General features: G+C 38.7%; 1 protein-coding gene across 3 annotated transcripts in view; it reads right to left on the reverse strand.

The window, feature by feature from the left end:
- Positions 1 to 2,160: 2,160 nt before the first annotated feature.
- The window catches only part of LOC136394117 (E3 ubiquitin-protein ligase TRIM22-like), a 45,051-nt gene continuing 32,793 nt past the window's right edge, over positions 2,161 to 14,418 (reverse strand). For all 3 annotated transcript variants that reach the window (XM_066366775.1, XM_066366766.1, XM_066366758.1), the window contains 4 exons: positions 5,424 to 5,446; positions 4,128 to 4,228; positions 3,803 to 3,829; positions 2,161 to 3,359 (listed from right to left, as the gene is read on the reverse strand). In XM_066366775.1, the coding sequence (XP_066222872.1) occupies positions 2,764 to 3,359; positions 3,803 to 3,829; positions 4,128 to 4,228; positions 5,424 to 5,446 (747 nt within the window). In that variant the 3' untranslated portion in view covers positions 2,161 to 2,763. The remainder of the gene's footprint in view (positions 3,360 to 3,802; positions 3,830 to 4,127; positions 4,229 to 5,423; positions 5,447 to 14,418) is intronic.

Here is a 14,418-nt window from a genome sequence, read left to right on the forward strand (position 1 = left end):
AACGGGAGAGGAGTAAAATGATAGATGTTTGATCCATGGAAGGAATGGAAAAGAAAGAAGTAATGGACAGAGTAGGGGTCTTTGGGGAAGGGGCCCATGCTTTTAGAACATTGCATTCAATACCTTTATGCTGTGGTTGTCACTCATGCACAGTCATACTCTGAGCTCTTTAAAATCTTCCCGCTTTAATCCTATAATATACCTACATGTACATCTATTCTTTTAAATTAAAAATTTTTTTTTTCTGAAGTTGGAAACGGGAAGCAGTCAGACAGACTCCTGCATGCGCCCGACTGGGATCCACCCGGCATGTCCACCAGGGGGCGATGCTCTGCCCATCTGGGGCATTGCTCTGTTGCAACCTGAGCCATTCTAGCACCTGAGGCAGAGGCCGTAGAGCCATCCTCAGCGTCCGGGCCAACTTTGCTCCAATGGAGCCTTGGTTGTGGGAAGGGAAGAGAGAGACAGAGAGGAAGGAGAGGGGGAGAAGTGGAGAAGCAGATGGGCGCTTCTCCTGTGTGCCCTGGCCGGGAATCAAACCCAGGACTCCTGCACACCAGGCCAACGCTCTACCACTGAGCAAACCGGCCAGGGCCTGTACATCTATTCTTAATATCGCTGCATTAACTACTATGCTCTATACATATTATTTTGTGCTCTTCTGGAAGTATAGGGGAATACAAAATGGTACAACTACTTTCAAGAAAATTTGCCAGTATGGGTAACAAAAGACCCTGATATCCAGTAATTCAATTTACAGTTATAATATGTAAAGCAGGCAAAGTGAAGTTCTAATTCCACAAGTGGAGAGGTTCAATCAACAGAACAACCCCATAAACATGTACATCAACATTATAAGCCTTGCACACATGTAAAAAATAATAACTAAACCAGGGGTCGGGAACGTATGGCTTGTGAGCCAGATGTGGCTCTTTTGATGGCTGCATCTGGCTCGCAGACAAATCTTTTTTTTTTTTTTTTTTTTTTTTTTGTATTTTTCTGAAGCTGGAAACGGGGAGGCAGTCAGACAGACTCCCGCATGCGCCCAACCGGGATCCACCCGGCACGCCCACCAGGGGGCGACGCTCTGCCCACCAGGGGGTGATGCTCTGCCCCTCCGGGGCATCACTCTGCCATGACCAGAGCCACTCTAGCGCCTGGGGCAGAGGCCAAGGAGCCATCCCCAGCGCCCGGGCCATCTTTGCTCCAATGGAGCCTTGGCTGCAGGAGGGGAAGAGAGAGACAGAGAGGAAAGAGAGGGGGAGGGGTGAAGAAGCAGATGGGTGCCTCTCCTGTGTGCCCTGGCCGGGAATCAAACCCGGGACTTCTGCACGCCAGGCTGACGCTCTACCACTGAGCCAATCGGCCAGGGCCAAGTAATGACCTCTTAAGTTAATAAATTCCATCAAATCCCTGAAAGAAATTCTTTCTTTAAGGATATTTTTGAAAATTATTTGGATAAAGACACTCTATGTATTTGCATATAATTACATATATACATAACTGTGTGTATGTGTGTGTTTGTGTCAGTATAAGTGTATATATACATACCTTTCCCAGGCCAAGCACTTTATTTTTTATTCCAACAGAATAAGTGATCACCCCTCTATACCTTGATGTGGGCTCTGTGCAATTGCCACAATAATTTATAATATCAATATATAATTTTCTCATAAAAATGGGTTCCTTTACTCTCCTGGATAAGTCGTAATTTGAAACTTATTTTAAAAGTAAGAAAAATAAAAGTGAATATTTTGATATATAAAGGGTTATACTCAGGTGTTTCACCACATGGGAAAGGCCTGAACCCCAAGAGGTTTTCCCTAATAATAGCTGTCCCTGAATCTGGCTCTCTCTGCTGGACAGATTTGGGAAACTTGTACTTTTGCAGAAGTTTCTGACCCATCCCAGTAAAGAACCTTAAAACAGTCCCAGCCTGGGTGTAAAAAGTTCTATAACACAATACTGGAACTGGACTGTTTTTGACAGAAGAGCCTGGGAACTTGACAAATGAGACTTCAGTGTAACCATTCCCTGCTCCTCTGAAGGGCACAAATCTGTTGCACAGGACACTGACACAGATTACACTTTTCAGGGATCATGACAGCAAGTGTTTATTATATTGTGCAAGATAATTAATAGGTTTTTTACACTGAGTGACAGTTTTACACAATAATCTTAACAGTTAGGTCCAGTTTAGAATTACAATGTGTTTTATGAAAAGACTCAAAATGTTTTTATTGTTACACACTTAGTAAGTGAAGAGATTGATTTGACCTCAAACGCTCTGAGTATAAAGTTTCACTCTGAGTACATATATTACTTTTGTTTTTTATTCAACTCTCTGATGAACCTGCTGTTTGCTGGGCAACAAGCAGACATACATTCAAATACTCCATAGTTGGTGGTGCTGGGTGGGGATGACTACAGATTGGTGGCAGACAGACTTTGCCATGTCAATTCAGATCAGTGATAAAGGAAAATCTGGAGAAATAGTACAGTGAAGATGTTAAACAGACACTGCTTTGTCTTTAGGAGAAATTTGATACATTTCATTGAGAATACAGAAAAAAGTAAATGGGTAAATATGCTTCCTTCTAATTTAAGTCAGAAACACTGCAAATCCCAGGATTGAGTAAAAGTTCTAAAGAAAGAAGACAGAAAGGAAGAGATGGTTTGAATGGAGCAGTGAGCTCAGCCGCAGGAGCTGAGTCCCAGGACAAAGGATGCTATACAACACTGAGGTAGTAGAGGGAAGAAGATTCAGGAGCTTGGTCGGCACAGAGTCATGGGAGCTGAACAGTTACAAGGATTGAAATAAGGATAAGCAGTCTGAGAAAAATGACAACGAGAGAACTTGTAGATGAGTGACCCATGATTTGTGATATTAAAAAATGAGACAGTGCCTGCTTCATAGTCTAGGAAAACTCCAACACGATGTGGAGGGAACGCCATCCAAAGAGTCAAGACCTTGGGATCAGAGGTGGAAGAGTCCTCAAAGGCACTGTACTCAGATTCATTCTGTAACCCTATAACCCAGTAGCCATTTGTAGGTCTGTATCTGGAGTAAACATTTGAATAATTTGCATCTGGTTTAAAAACAAACCCAGAGCTCTTTGTTCTATTTAGCTTATTTGTTTTACTGTATACCCCCAAGATCCAGGCAATCTTCCCAGTTACATCAACTTCCCAGTAATATTTTCCAGATGAGAAGTTTCGGGAGCCCAAGATATCAAGAGCAGAAATATTACATGAATACGTGTTATTAAAGAAACAATGGTTTCCAACTGTCACTTGTCTCTGATCCGGAGAAATGAAGATATTTGAAAGGGTCTTGAGTGGAATCAGCTTCAAGTCCACTGTAGGAAAAATTACATAGTCAGTTGAATTATGTAGGGCATGTGTGTCTTGCGACTTTTTGAGGAGGAATCTTGGGCATTGACTGGGAGGAACACGAGTTAATGGATCAGTAATGAGTAGATCACTTAAGAAATGAGAAAAAGGAAAGCGGGAGGAGGCAGAAGAGGTTAAATGGAGGAAACATGGTGATGAAAGGAAAATTAACTTGGGGTGGTGAACACACGATACAATATATAGATGACGTGATATAGAATTATACACCTGAAGGTTATATAATTTAATTCACCAATGTCCCCCAATAAATTAATATAAGAAAACTCCTGTATATAACTAAGAATGTTTGAAAAGAACACATGTAAGTAATAGCTAGGAACCTTATATTAACCTCAACTTCTGAAAAGAGGTCAGAACATGGTGATGTGAAGAACCTGTAACATCTTACCCCAGTGGCTTTGGACTTCTGTCAGCTCTGAAATGACATAGGTTTCAATGATGTTGTTAGAAGCAAAGTTGGAAACACTGACACCTATATTTTCTCTAGAGTGGGGTCAAGGGAGGGGCTTCCTGTGAGGCTGTCAACTGGTGAATGAGTGGATACCTAGCCATTCTATCCTAGATATGTTCACACTTTAGCTCAGGTTAGTTATCTATTCTTGTCAGGACACTCTTTTTATTCTCATGCAGAGATAACACTCACTCCCCCATTCTGTTCTGAAACTACAAGAATCCCACAATGACATTAACATCCTTCCCTCCACTCTCTGCACCTTTAAATATTTGCAGCATTCCACTCAGATCTGGAACTCGAAATGAACTCTTCGCACTCTTGGAAACAATTTTGGGCTTCTTCAAGGTCCAGATCTCACTCCTAATAAAAGACAAAATATTGCTCACATTTTTTACTTTGTGTCTCTCCAAGATCACTGTCTCCCTCACCTTTCTCTCCATTGATGATGCTTCCTCACTCAATTTTCTTCACTGAAAAGTCTGAAGGAGGGTGAGGTGGGGGTCCTGTCATTGCAACCAGAAGAAATGCCTTCATGTCAACCTTTCCATTTACCCTCCGTGGGAAGGGCTTTTCGTTAAGCTCATGTTCTGATTATAAAATCAAGAAATGTACCCTAGTCTCTTTACCTTTTAAACATGATATACTATTAGAAGAAATATGGTACCTTTAAATGTTGTTTGATGCCCCTATAAAAGAAATTTGCTATAAGGGTTGCAAATTGCCATCTCAGAGGTTCCCCCAAGAAGAGGATATAGGCGTGGATTCCCAGGCTAAGGGTCAGTGGAGGGGTTCTACAACCTGGTTACTGAGAGTTTTAGGTCATCAAGTATGGGGCTCCTGTATTGAAATTCTGAAGGGTGTCCTGAACCTGCTATCTTAGTAGAGAGGCCAAGAATAACATACAAAGTCATGGAGAAGGGAGTATATTACCAACATTTGAGAAAAGGGAAGTTATGATAGATAAATTAATAGAGGTCAAAATTTCATGTGTTTAATGTTGCAAGTAGGTAGGCAACTTTAGACAAGATAAGAATATATTTTCACATGATATAAATAGTGAATAAACAAAAAAAGATTAATTATTGGCACCAGGATTAAACTCACTATTCCCTAAGACCTGAGTCTTATTTATTTAGTTAGTTATTTGTCACTGTAATCCAAAGAACATCTTAAAAAGACTTTGCAGATCTTTCTATGTGGAAAATTTGTAGGTCATACAGATGGAGGACAAGACCCTCCGTGTGACAAGGCAGGCAGCTCTGTAGTATAGAAACAAGAGCTGAACCTGACAGAGGTCTGACTAAAGTCAGTGAAGCACTGCAGTTCTGCACCTGCAAACCCTTATTTCCAAAGCTTTTATTGACCCAAAGTTTTGACTTCCCACCAACCAAATCCTATCATAACATGGTCCCCTTCTCATCAGTAATTTGAAACAATGTAATACCTAAATCCCAGCTGTGTGATTTCTTAAAATTACTATTGACTCAAGATTAGTCTTATAGCTGCAATTCTGTCATCACACAAAAAAGGACCATGTCCAGTCTCACACACATACCGTCTTATGTCGTTAATCACATCCTAGGGAAAAGAGAAAAAACATTAGTCAAATGTAGAAAATCAAAATACCTTTAGAACATTGAGATGGCTCATTAAAATTTAATTTCGGAGAAATAGAAATATGCCATAGTCCTCTGCAATATTTAACATACTCTTCTGCTAAAAATGATGTCATTTATCATAAGTTCAAATTTAATCACATATCCTTTACACTGTCTGGCAACCCTCAAATTAGTGAAAAGCCTCTCTTCCTTAAACAGTGTTATTCACCTTCCTGTGACACCTGTAGCACCCCTTGATAGAAAGTGAATAAATAGATGGGGACAGCTGTGGAAGAAAGACCAAGACAATCTATTCCAGAGTACTTATGGGAGCATGTTAGAAAGATGTTTCAAAAGTCTGAAGGTGAAACATATATAAGAGGAAGAGAGGAGACCTACTATTTCTTTAATATATCTTCATGAAAAGTCCCCCTTTATACATTAAGTTTTTATTTATTCTAGAGACAAACATAGATAAAATTGATTGTCAGACATCATTCTAGGCTCTAGTGAATCAAAGATAAATAATTAGTAATTACAATCTTCAAGATATTTACATATTTATATCTATCTATCTATCATCTATCTCTCTGTATCTATCATCTGTTTAATCTATCATCCATCTCCATATGGATACATATATTGCAGTGGGAGCAAACAAACTAGCATTTCAAGAAAATGTTTCCGATGACGTCAGAGTAATGGCGGGGTAGGAAGCGATACCGATAAATCTCCCCCAAAACTCAACAAGATCTTCAACCAGAAACAGAAAAACCTATACTTGGAGCTTCCAGATGCTTCGCAATACACCCAAAGGTATGATTGAGTGAAAAATTGGCTAAATAGATAACCAAACCCCGAAGGAAATAGGGAGTAAGAAATGCTCCGCCTTCCTCACTAACCTAAACAGGGCGGCTTTCTCTGGTAACTGTGAATATAGAAACTGAGGCGGGCAAAGGGGGTGAATACATCCAGGCCGCGAAACAAACGGCCGAACCAGGCTGTGGCACGGAGATCCAAGCCGAGGAAAATCTGATCCTGTGGCAACCCGGGCAATACAAGCTAATACTCGCGCCAAACCCAAACAAAGAAAGACAAGCGGCGCGGCCATTTTTACCCGGTCTCCTGGCTGGTGCACAGTTAGTGGGCGAGAGATTTCTTCCTAGGCCCCGGGAGTCAGTGCCCGTGTTGCCTCACGGAGAGGCAGGGTCAGAGGCCTTTCTGTGGGCCGAGGGCAGAGTCTCTGGGCAGCCCCAGCGCCCTGGGAAAGCCACGCATGGGAGGGAGTGAGAACTAATTCCAACGGTGGAGATTTTCCATGCCGGAGGGTGTTTCATATCCTGGTTTGCGCGCGCAGATAAGGAGTGAGCGATTCCTCCGAGTGCCCCGGCAGTGCGCGCTCGTGTTATCGCACAGAGGAGCAGAGTCAGGGGCCTTTGTGTGGGCCGAAAGCGGAATCTCGGGCCGCCCCAGCGCCTTGCAAAAGCCGCGCACGGGGACGGAGCGAGACTCAATTCCAACGCTGCAACTTTTCCCTGCGGTTGGGGGTTTCACTCAGAGCGTGAGACTGCTGGCCGGATATCCTGGTCTGCGCGCGCAGCCAGTGAGTGAGAGTTTCCTCCAAGCGCCCCGGAAGTGGGCACCCGCTTGTGTTACCGGACAGAGTGGCAGAGCCAGAGGTCTTTGAATGGCCGGAAAGCCCGCCTGATTATGCTAGCAGCTCTGACTGACTGAGCCTTACCCAGAGCCCTGTGCTGAGTGGAAATAGAGTGGGGAGTTGCCAGCTCTTTGAGCCTCTTACTATCCAGGCAGAGGCAGCAGCAACCCCATAGCTGGATTATCAGGCTACTAATTGAGGAAGGAAAGACTAGGAGAAAGGCTCTAGGAACACGGACTCTCTCACTGTCGGAGCCTATAAATGCTAATAGCCTAGACTGCCAACGAGACTAAAGCACAATACATGACATTGCCATAGAGACTTATCAACTGCAAACCTCCACCTGAGCGTGGCAAAGGGGCAAAACCCGGGGTACAGAGTCACCGACCAGGAAGAGGGAGAGAAAAGAAAAAGCAAGAAGATAACCTCTCAAAATCAAGAATAATCTGCAGACTTTATAACCTATCCCATTTTATTATATTTGTTCGTTTGTTTCTCTTATCTTCATTCTTGATACTTTTTTTTTCCTCCTCCAATTTGGCCGATTAACTCTCTACCGGTCTTACTCTCTCCTCTCCTTGAACTACACTACCCATAAGTGTTACATCTCCCATTATCTTTTCTCTTCTCTTCCTTTCTCTCTATGAGGGTTGCACTCCAAAACCCTTAACTCTCTCTCTCTCTCCCCTTTCTTTTTTCTTCTTTTAGTGGTTCCCTCTTTTTTTTCTCTCTCTCTCTCTTTCTTTTCTCCCTCTATATTAGTTTCTTCCTTTCTCCTTTACATCTCCTCTCACTCAAACCTCAATAACAAACAAATTATCTTATCTGGGACTCAAACTTATGTTTGTGGCATTCTGGGGGGTTTTTACTTCACCTTTTTAACTCACTAGCAGTGCTCCCATCCCTGGCTCTCCATATTATCTAGTTCTTGTTCCACTAAATACAATAGTAATTTTTTAATTTGTCCCCCCATTTTTCCGTTTTCCTCTTAATCCTCTCATCATAACTCTTAGACAACCAACACCTAAAAGCAAATCATTTTATTCTTGACCCAAATTTTTTCCTTATTTGCTTTTTGTGGGTCCATACGCTCTTTTTTTTTTCTTCTTCTTTTTTCTTTTTTTTTTTTTTTTTTGTTTTGTTTTGTTTGCCCCTTTATTACTTTTCCCCAATTCAGGCCCTCCATCACAGGCATTGTTTGTTATAATTCACAGTCCACCACAAGATTTTAACAAGAAAGAGGGGAGAGGAGAGGAGAGGAAAAAAGGAGGGGGGGAATAATTTCCTTTTTTTTTTTTTTTTTTTTTTTTTTTTAAATTTTTATTTTATTTTATTTTTCTTTATTTCATTCTTAATTTTTTTAAAAAAAAAAAACAACTTTTTTCGATTTTTTTTATTATTTTTTTTAAACTTTTTATTCTTTATTAAATCTCATTAATACTATCAACAAAACCACCCTCAGATGCCATTAAGGAAGAGAAAATCGAATATCATGGATACAAAAGAAAGAGAGGTAACACAGCTAGATGAGGAAAAATCTATGGAGAAAAAATTTAATATATTGGAAACCTTGGAGCTAAATGACAGAGAATTCAAGATAGAAATCCTAAAAATCCTCCGAGATATACAAGAAAACACAGAAAGGCAATTTAGGGAGCTCAGAAAACAACTCAATGAACACAAAGAATATATGTCCAAGGAAATTGAAACTATAAAAACAAATCAAACAGAGATGAAAAACTCAATTCACGAGCTGAAAAACGAAGTAACAAGCTTAGCTAATAGAACAGGTCAGATAGAAGAGAGGATTAGTGAAATAGAAGACAAGCAACTTGAGGCACAACAGAGAGAAGAAGAAAGAGACTCAAAAATTAAAAAAAATGAGATAGCCCTACAAGAATTATCTGACTCCATCAAAAAGAATAACATAAGAATAATAGGTATATCAGAGGGAGAAGAGAGAGAAAATGGAATGGAGAACATACTCAAACAAATAATAGATGAGAACTTCCCAAGCCTGTGGAAAGAACTAAAGCCTCAAGTTCAAGAAGCAAACAGAACTCCAAGTTTTCTTAACCCCAACAAACCTACTCCAAGGCATATCATAATGAAATTGACACAAACCAACAGTAAAGAAAAAATTCTCAAGGCAGCCAGGGAAAAGAAGAATACAACATATAAAGGAAGGCCCATTAGATTATCATCAGATTTCTCAGCAGAAACTCTACAAGCTAGAAGAGAATGGACCCCAATATTTAAAGTTCTGAAAGACAGGAACTTTCAGCCACGAATACTATACCCATCAAAGCTATCCTTCAAATATGAAGGAGAAATAAAAACATTCACAGATACAGAAAAGATGAGGGAATTTATCATCAGAAAACCCCCACTCCAGGAATTACTAAAGGGGGTTCTCCAATCAGATACAAAGAACAAAAAAAAACAGAGCCACAAGTAAAAGCTCCAAGAAGAACACAATAAAACCAAATTTAAACTGTGACAACAACAAAAAGAAAGAGGGGGAGAAGATGGAGATTAACAGTAGCAAAGGACGATGGAGTGCAAAAGTACTCACAAAATAGTTCGCTACAATGAACAGGGTAGGGACCCTTTTCATTATTCAAAGGTAACCACCATTGAAAAAACCACCACAGAAGCACATGAGATAAAAAAGATAGCAACAGTGGAAAGATGTATGGAATACAACCAAATAAAAACAAAAGATAGAAAAACAAAAGAGAAGGATCAAACAAGACACAAAACTAACAGAAAGCAAGATATAAAATGGCAATAGGGAACCCACAAGTATCAATAATTACACTAAATGTAAACGGATTAAACTCACCAATAAAAAGGCACAGAGTAGCAGAATGGATTAAAAAAGAAAATCCAACTGTATGCTGCCTACAGGAAACTCATCTAAGTAACAAGGATAAAAACAAATTCAAAGTGAAAGGCTGGAAAACAATACTCCAAGCAAATAACATCCAAAAAAAAGCAGGTGTAGCAATACTCATATCGGATAATGCTGACTACAAGGCAGGAAAAGTACTCAGAGACAAAAATGGCCATTTCATAATGGCTAAGGGGACACTGAATCAAGAAGACATAACAATTCTTAATATATATGCACCAAACCAAGGAGCACCAAAATATATAAGACAGCTACTTATTGATCTTAAAACAAAAACTGACAAAAACACAATCATACTTGGAGACCTCAATACACCGCTGACGGCTCTAGATCGGTCATCCAAACAGAGAATCAACAAAGACATAGTGGCCTTAAACAAAACACTAGAGCACCTGGATATGATAGACATCTACAGGACATTTCATCCCAAAGTGACTGAGTATACATTTTTCTCCAGTGTACATGGATCATTCTCAAGAATTGACCATATGTTGGGCCACAAAAACAACATCAGCAAATTCAGAAAAATTGAAGTTGTACCAAGCATATTTTCTGATCATAAAGCCTTGAAACTAGAATTCAACTGCAAAAAAGAGGAAAAAAATCCCACAAAAATGTGGAAACTAAACAACATACTTTTAAAAAATGAATGGGTCAAAGAAGAAATAAGTGCAGAGATCAAAAGATATATACAGACTAATGAAAATGACAATACGACATATCAGAATCTATGGGATGCAGCAAAAGCAGTGATAAGAGGGAAGTTCATATCACTTCAGGCATATATGAACAAACAAGAGAGAGCCCAAGTGAACCACTTAACTTCCCACCTTAAGGAACTAGAAAAAGAAGAACAAAGACAACCCAAAACCAGCCGAAGAAAGGAGATAATAAAAATCAGAGCAGAGATAAATGAATTAGAGAACAGAAAAACTATAGAAAAATTAATAGAACAAGGAGCTGGTTCTTTGAAAAGATCAACAAAATTGACAAACCCTTGGCAAGACTTACCAAGGAAAAAAGAGAAAGAACTCATATAAACAAAATCCAAAATGAAAGAGGAGAAATCACCACGGACACCGTAGATATACAAAGAATTATTGTAGAATACTATGAAAAACTTTATGCCACTAAATTCAACAACCTAGAAGAAATGGATATATTCCTAGAAAAATACAACCTTCCTAGACTGAGTCAAGAAGAAGCAGAAAGCCTAAACAGACCTATCAGTAGAGAAGAAATAGAAAAAACCATTAAAAACCTCCCCAAAAATAAAAGTCCAGGCCCAGACGGCTATACCAGCGAATTTTATCAAACATTCAAAGAAGACTTGGTTCCTATTCTACTCAAAGTCTTCCAAAAAATTGAAGAAGAAGCAATACTTCCAAACACATTTTACGAAGCCAACATAACCCTCATACCAAAACCAGGCAAGGATGGCACAAAAAAAGAAAACTACAGACCAATATCTCTAATGAATACAGATGCTAAAATACTAAACAAAATACTAGCAAATCGAATACAACAACATATTAAAAAAATAATACATCATGATCAAGTGGGATTCATCCCAGAATCTCAAGGATGGTTCAACATACGTAAAACGGTTAATGTAATACACCATATCAACAAAACAAAGAACAAAAACCACATGATCTTATCAATAGACGCAGAAAAGGCTTTTGATAAAATACAACACAATTTTATGTTTAAGACTCTCAACAAAATGGGTATAGAAGGAAAATATCTCAACATGATAAAGGCCATATATGATAAACCATCAGCTAACATCATATTAAATGGCACTAAACTGAAGGCTTTCCCCCTTAAATCAGGAACAAGACAGGGTTGTCCACTCTCTCCACTCTTATTTAATGTGGTACTAGAGGTTCTAGCCAGAGCAATCAGACAAGACAAAGAAATAAAAGGCATCCATATCGGAAAAGAAGAAGTAAAGGTATCACTTTTTGCAGATGATATGATACTATACATCGAAAACCCCAAAGAATCCACAAAAAGACTACTAGAAACAATAAGCCAATACAGTAAGGTCGCAGGATACAAAAATTAACATACAGAAGTCAATAGCCTTTCTATATGCCAACAATGAAACAACTGAGAAGGAACTCAAAAGAACAATCCCCTTCACGATTGCAACAAAAAAAATAAAATACTTAGGAATAAACATAACAAAGAATGTAAAGGACTTATATAATGAAAACTATAAACCATTGTTAAGGGAAATCGAAAAAGATATAATGAGATGGAAGAATATATCTTGTTCTTGGCTAGGAAGAATAAATATAATCAAGATGGCTATATTACCCAAAGCAATATACAAATTTAATGCAATTCCCATCAAACTTCCAATGACATTTTTTAAAGAAATAGAGCAAAAAATCATCAGATTTATATGGAACTATAAAAAACCCCGAATAGCCAAAGCAATCCTAAAGAAAAAGAATGAAGCTGGGGGCATTTCAATACCTGACTTCAAACTCTATTATAGGGCCACGACAATCAAAACAGCATGGTATTGGCAGAAAAATAGACACTCAGACCAATGGAACAGAATAGAAAGTCCAGAAATAAAACCACATATATATAGTCAAATAATTTTTGATAAAGGGGCCAACAACACACAATGGAGAAAAGAAAGCCTCTTCAATAAATGGTGCTGGGAAAACTGGAAAGCCACATGCAAAAGAATGAAACTGGACTACAGTCTCTCCCCCTGTACAAAAATTAACTCAAAATGGATCAAAGATCTAAACATAAGACCTGAAACAATTAAGTACATAGAAGAAGACATAGGTACTCAACTCAGGGACCTGGGTTTTAAAGAGCATTTTATGAATTTGACTCCAATGGCAAGAGAAGTGAAGGCAAAAATTAATGAATGGGACTACATCAGACTAAGAAGTTTTTGCTCAGCAAGAGAAACTGATAACAAAATAAACAGAAAGCCAACTAAATGGGAAATGATTTTTTCAAACGACAGCTCAGATAAGGGCCTAATATCCAAAATATACAAAGAACTCATAAAACTCAACAACAAACAAACAAACAATCCAATAAAAAAATGGGAAGAGGATATGAATAGACACTTCTCCCAGGAAGAAATACAAATGGCCAACAGATATATGAAAAGATGCTCATCTTCTTTAGCTATTAGAGAAATGCAAATCAAAACGGCAATGAGATACCACCTCACACCTGTTCGATTAGCTGTTATTAGCAAGTCAGGTAACAGCAAATGTTGGAGAGGCTGTGGAGAAAAAGGAACCCTCATACACTGTTGGTGGGAATGTAAAGTAGTACAACCATTATGGAAGAAAGTATGGTGGTTCCTCAAAAAACTGAAAATAGAACTACCTTATGACCCAGCAATCCCTCTACTGGGTATATATCCCAAAAACTCAGAAACATTGATACGTAAAGACACATGCAGCCCCATGTTTATTGCAGCATTGTTCACAGTGGCCAGGACATGGAAACAACCAAAAAGCCCATCAATAGATGACTGGATAAAGAAGATGTGGCACATATACACTATGGAATACTACTCAGCCATAAGAAATGATGACATCGGAACATTTACAGCAAAATGGTGGGATCTTGATAACATGATACGAAGCGAAATAAGTAAATCAGAAAAAAACAGGAACTGTATTATTCCATACGTAGGTGGGACATAATAGTGAAACTAAGAGACATTTATAAGAGTGTGGTGGTTCGGGGGGGGGGAGGGGGGAATGGGAGAGGGATAGGGGGTGGGGAGGGGCACAAAGAAAACAAGATAGAAGGTGACAGAGGACAATCTGACTTTGGGTGGTGGGTATGCAACATAATTGAACGACAAGATAACCTGGACTTGTTATCTTTGAATATATGTATCCTGATTTATTGATGTCACCCCATTAAAAAAATAAAATTATTAAAAAAAAAAAAAAAAAAAAAAAAAAGAAAAAAAAAAAAAAAAAAAAAGAAAATGTTTCTCCAATCACTCTCTATTCACTCTATATGTTCTACACACTATTCAAAAAAATCATATTAATTTTTAAGCATGAAATAAGTTGCAGGAATCAGAAGCAGAGAGAGTCTAAAATGTAATTGACTCTCATCCATTTTCATTTTATTGTCCAGACCAATATCGACTTCATCACTGTCTTAAAAAGTATATTTTACCCATAATCCCTATATTGTATTAAGCCAGTCTAGTACATATTCTCAGCTTTTTTTTAGCCATATACTTATCCTAATCCTAACATTATTTGCTGCATTTTTTAGAGCAAAAATATACTCCCCTTTCGTCTAAACTCTTTTATAACAGCAAAGCCTTGGCCACCTGTGACTATATGTCTGTAAAATGTTCTTACTG

This window comes from Saccopteryx leptura, chromosome 1 (genome assembly GCF_036850995.1).
Source record: "Saccopteryx leptura isolate mSacLep1 chromosome 1, mSacLep1_pri_phased_curated, whole genome shotgun sequence".
Classification (NCBI taxonomy): Eukaryota; Metazoa; Chordata; class Mammalia; order Chiroptera; family Emballonuridae; genus Saccopteryx; species Saccopteryx leptura.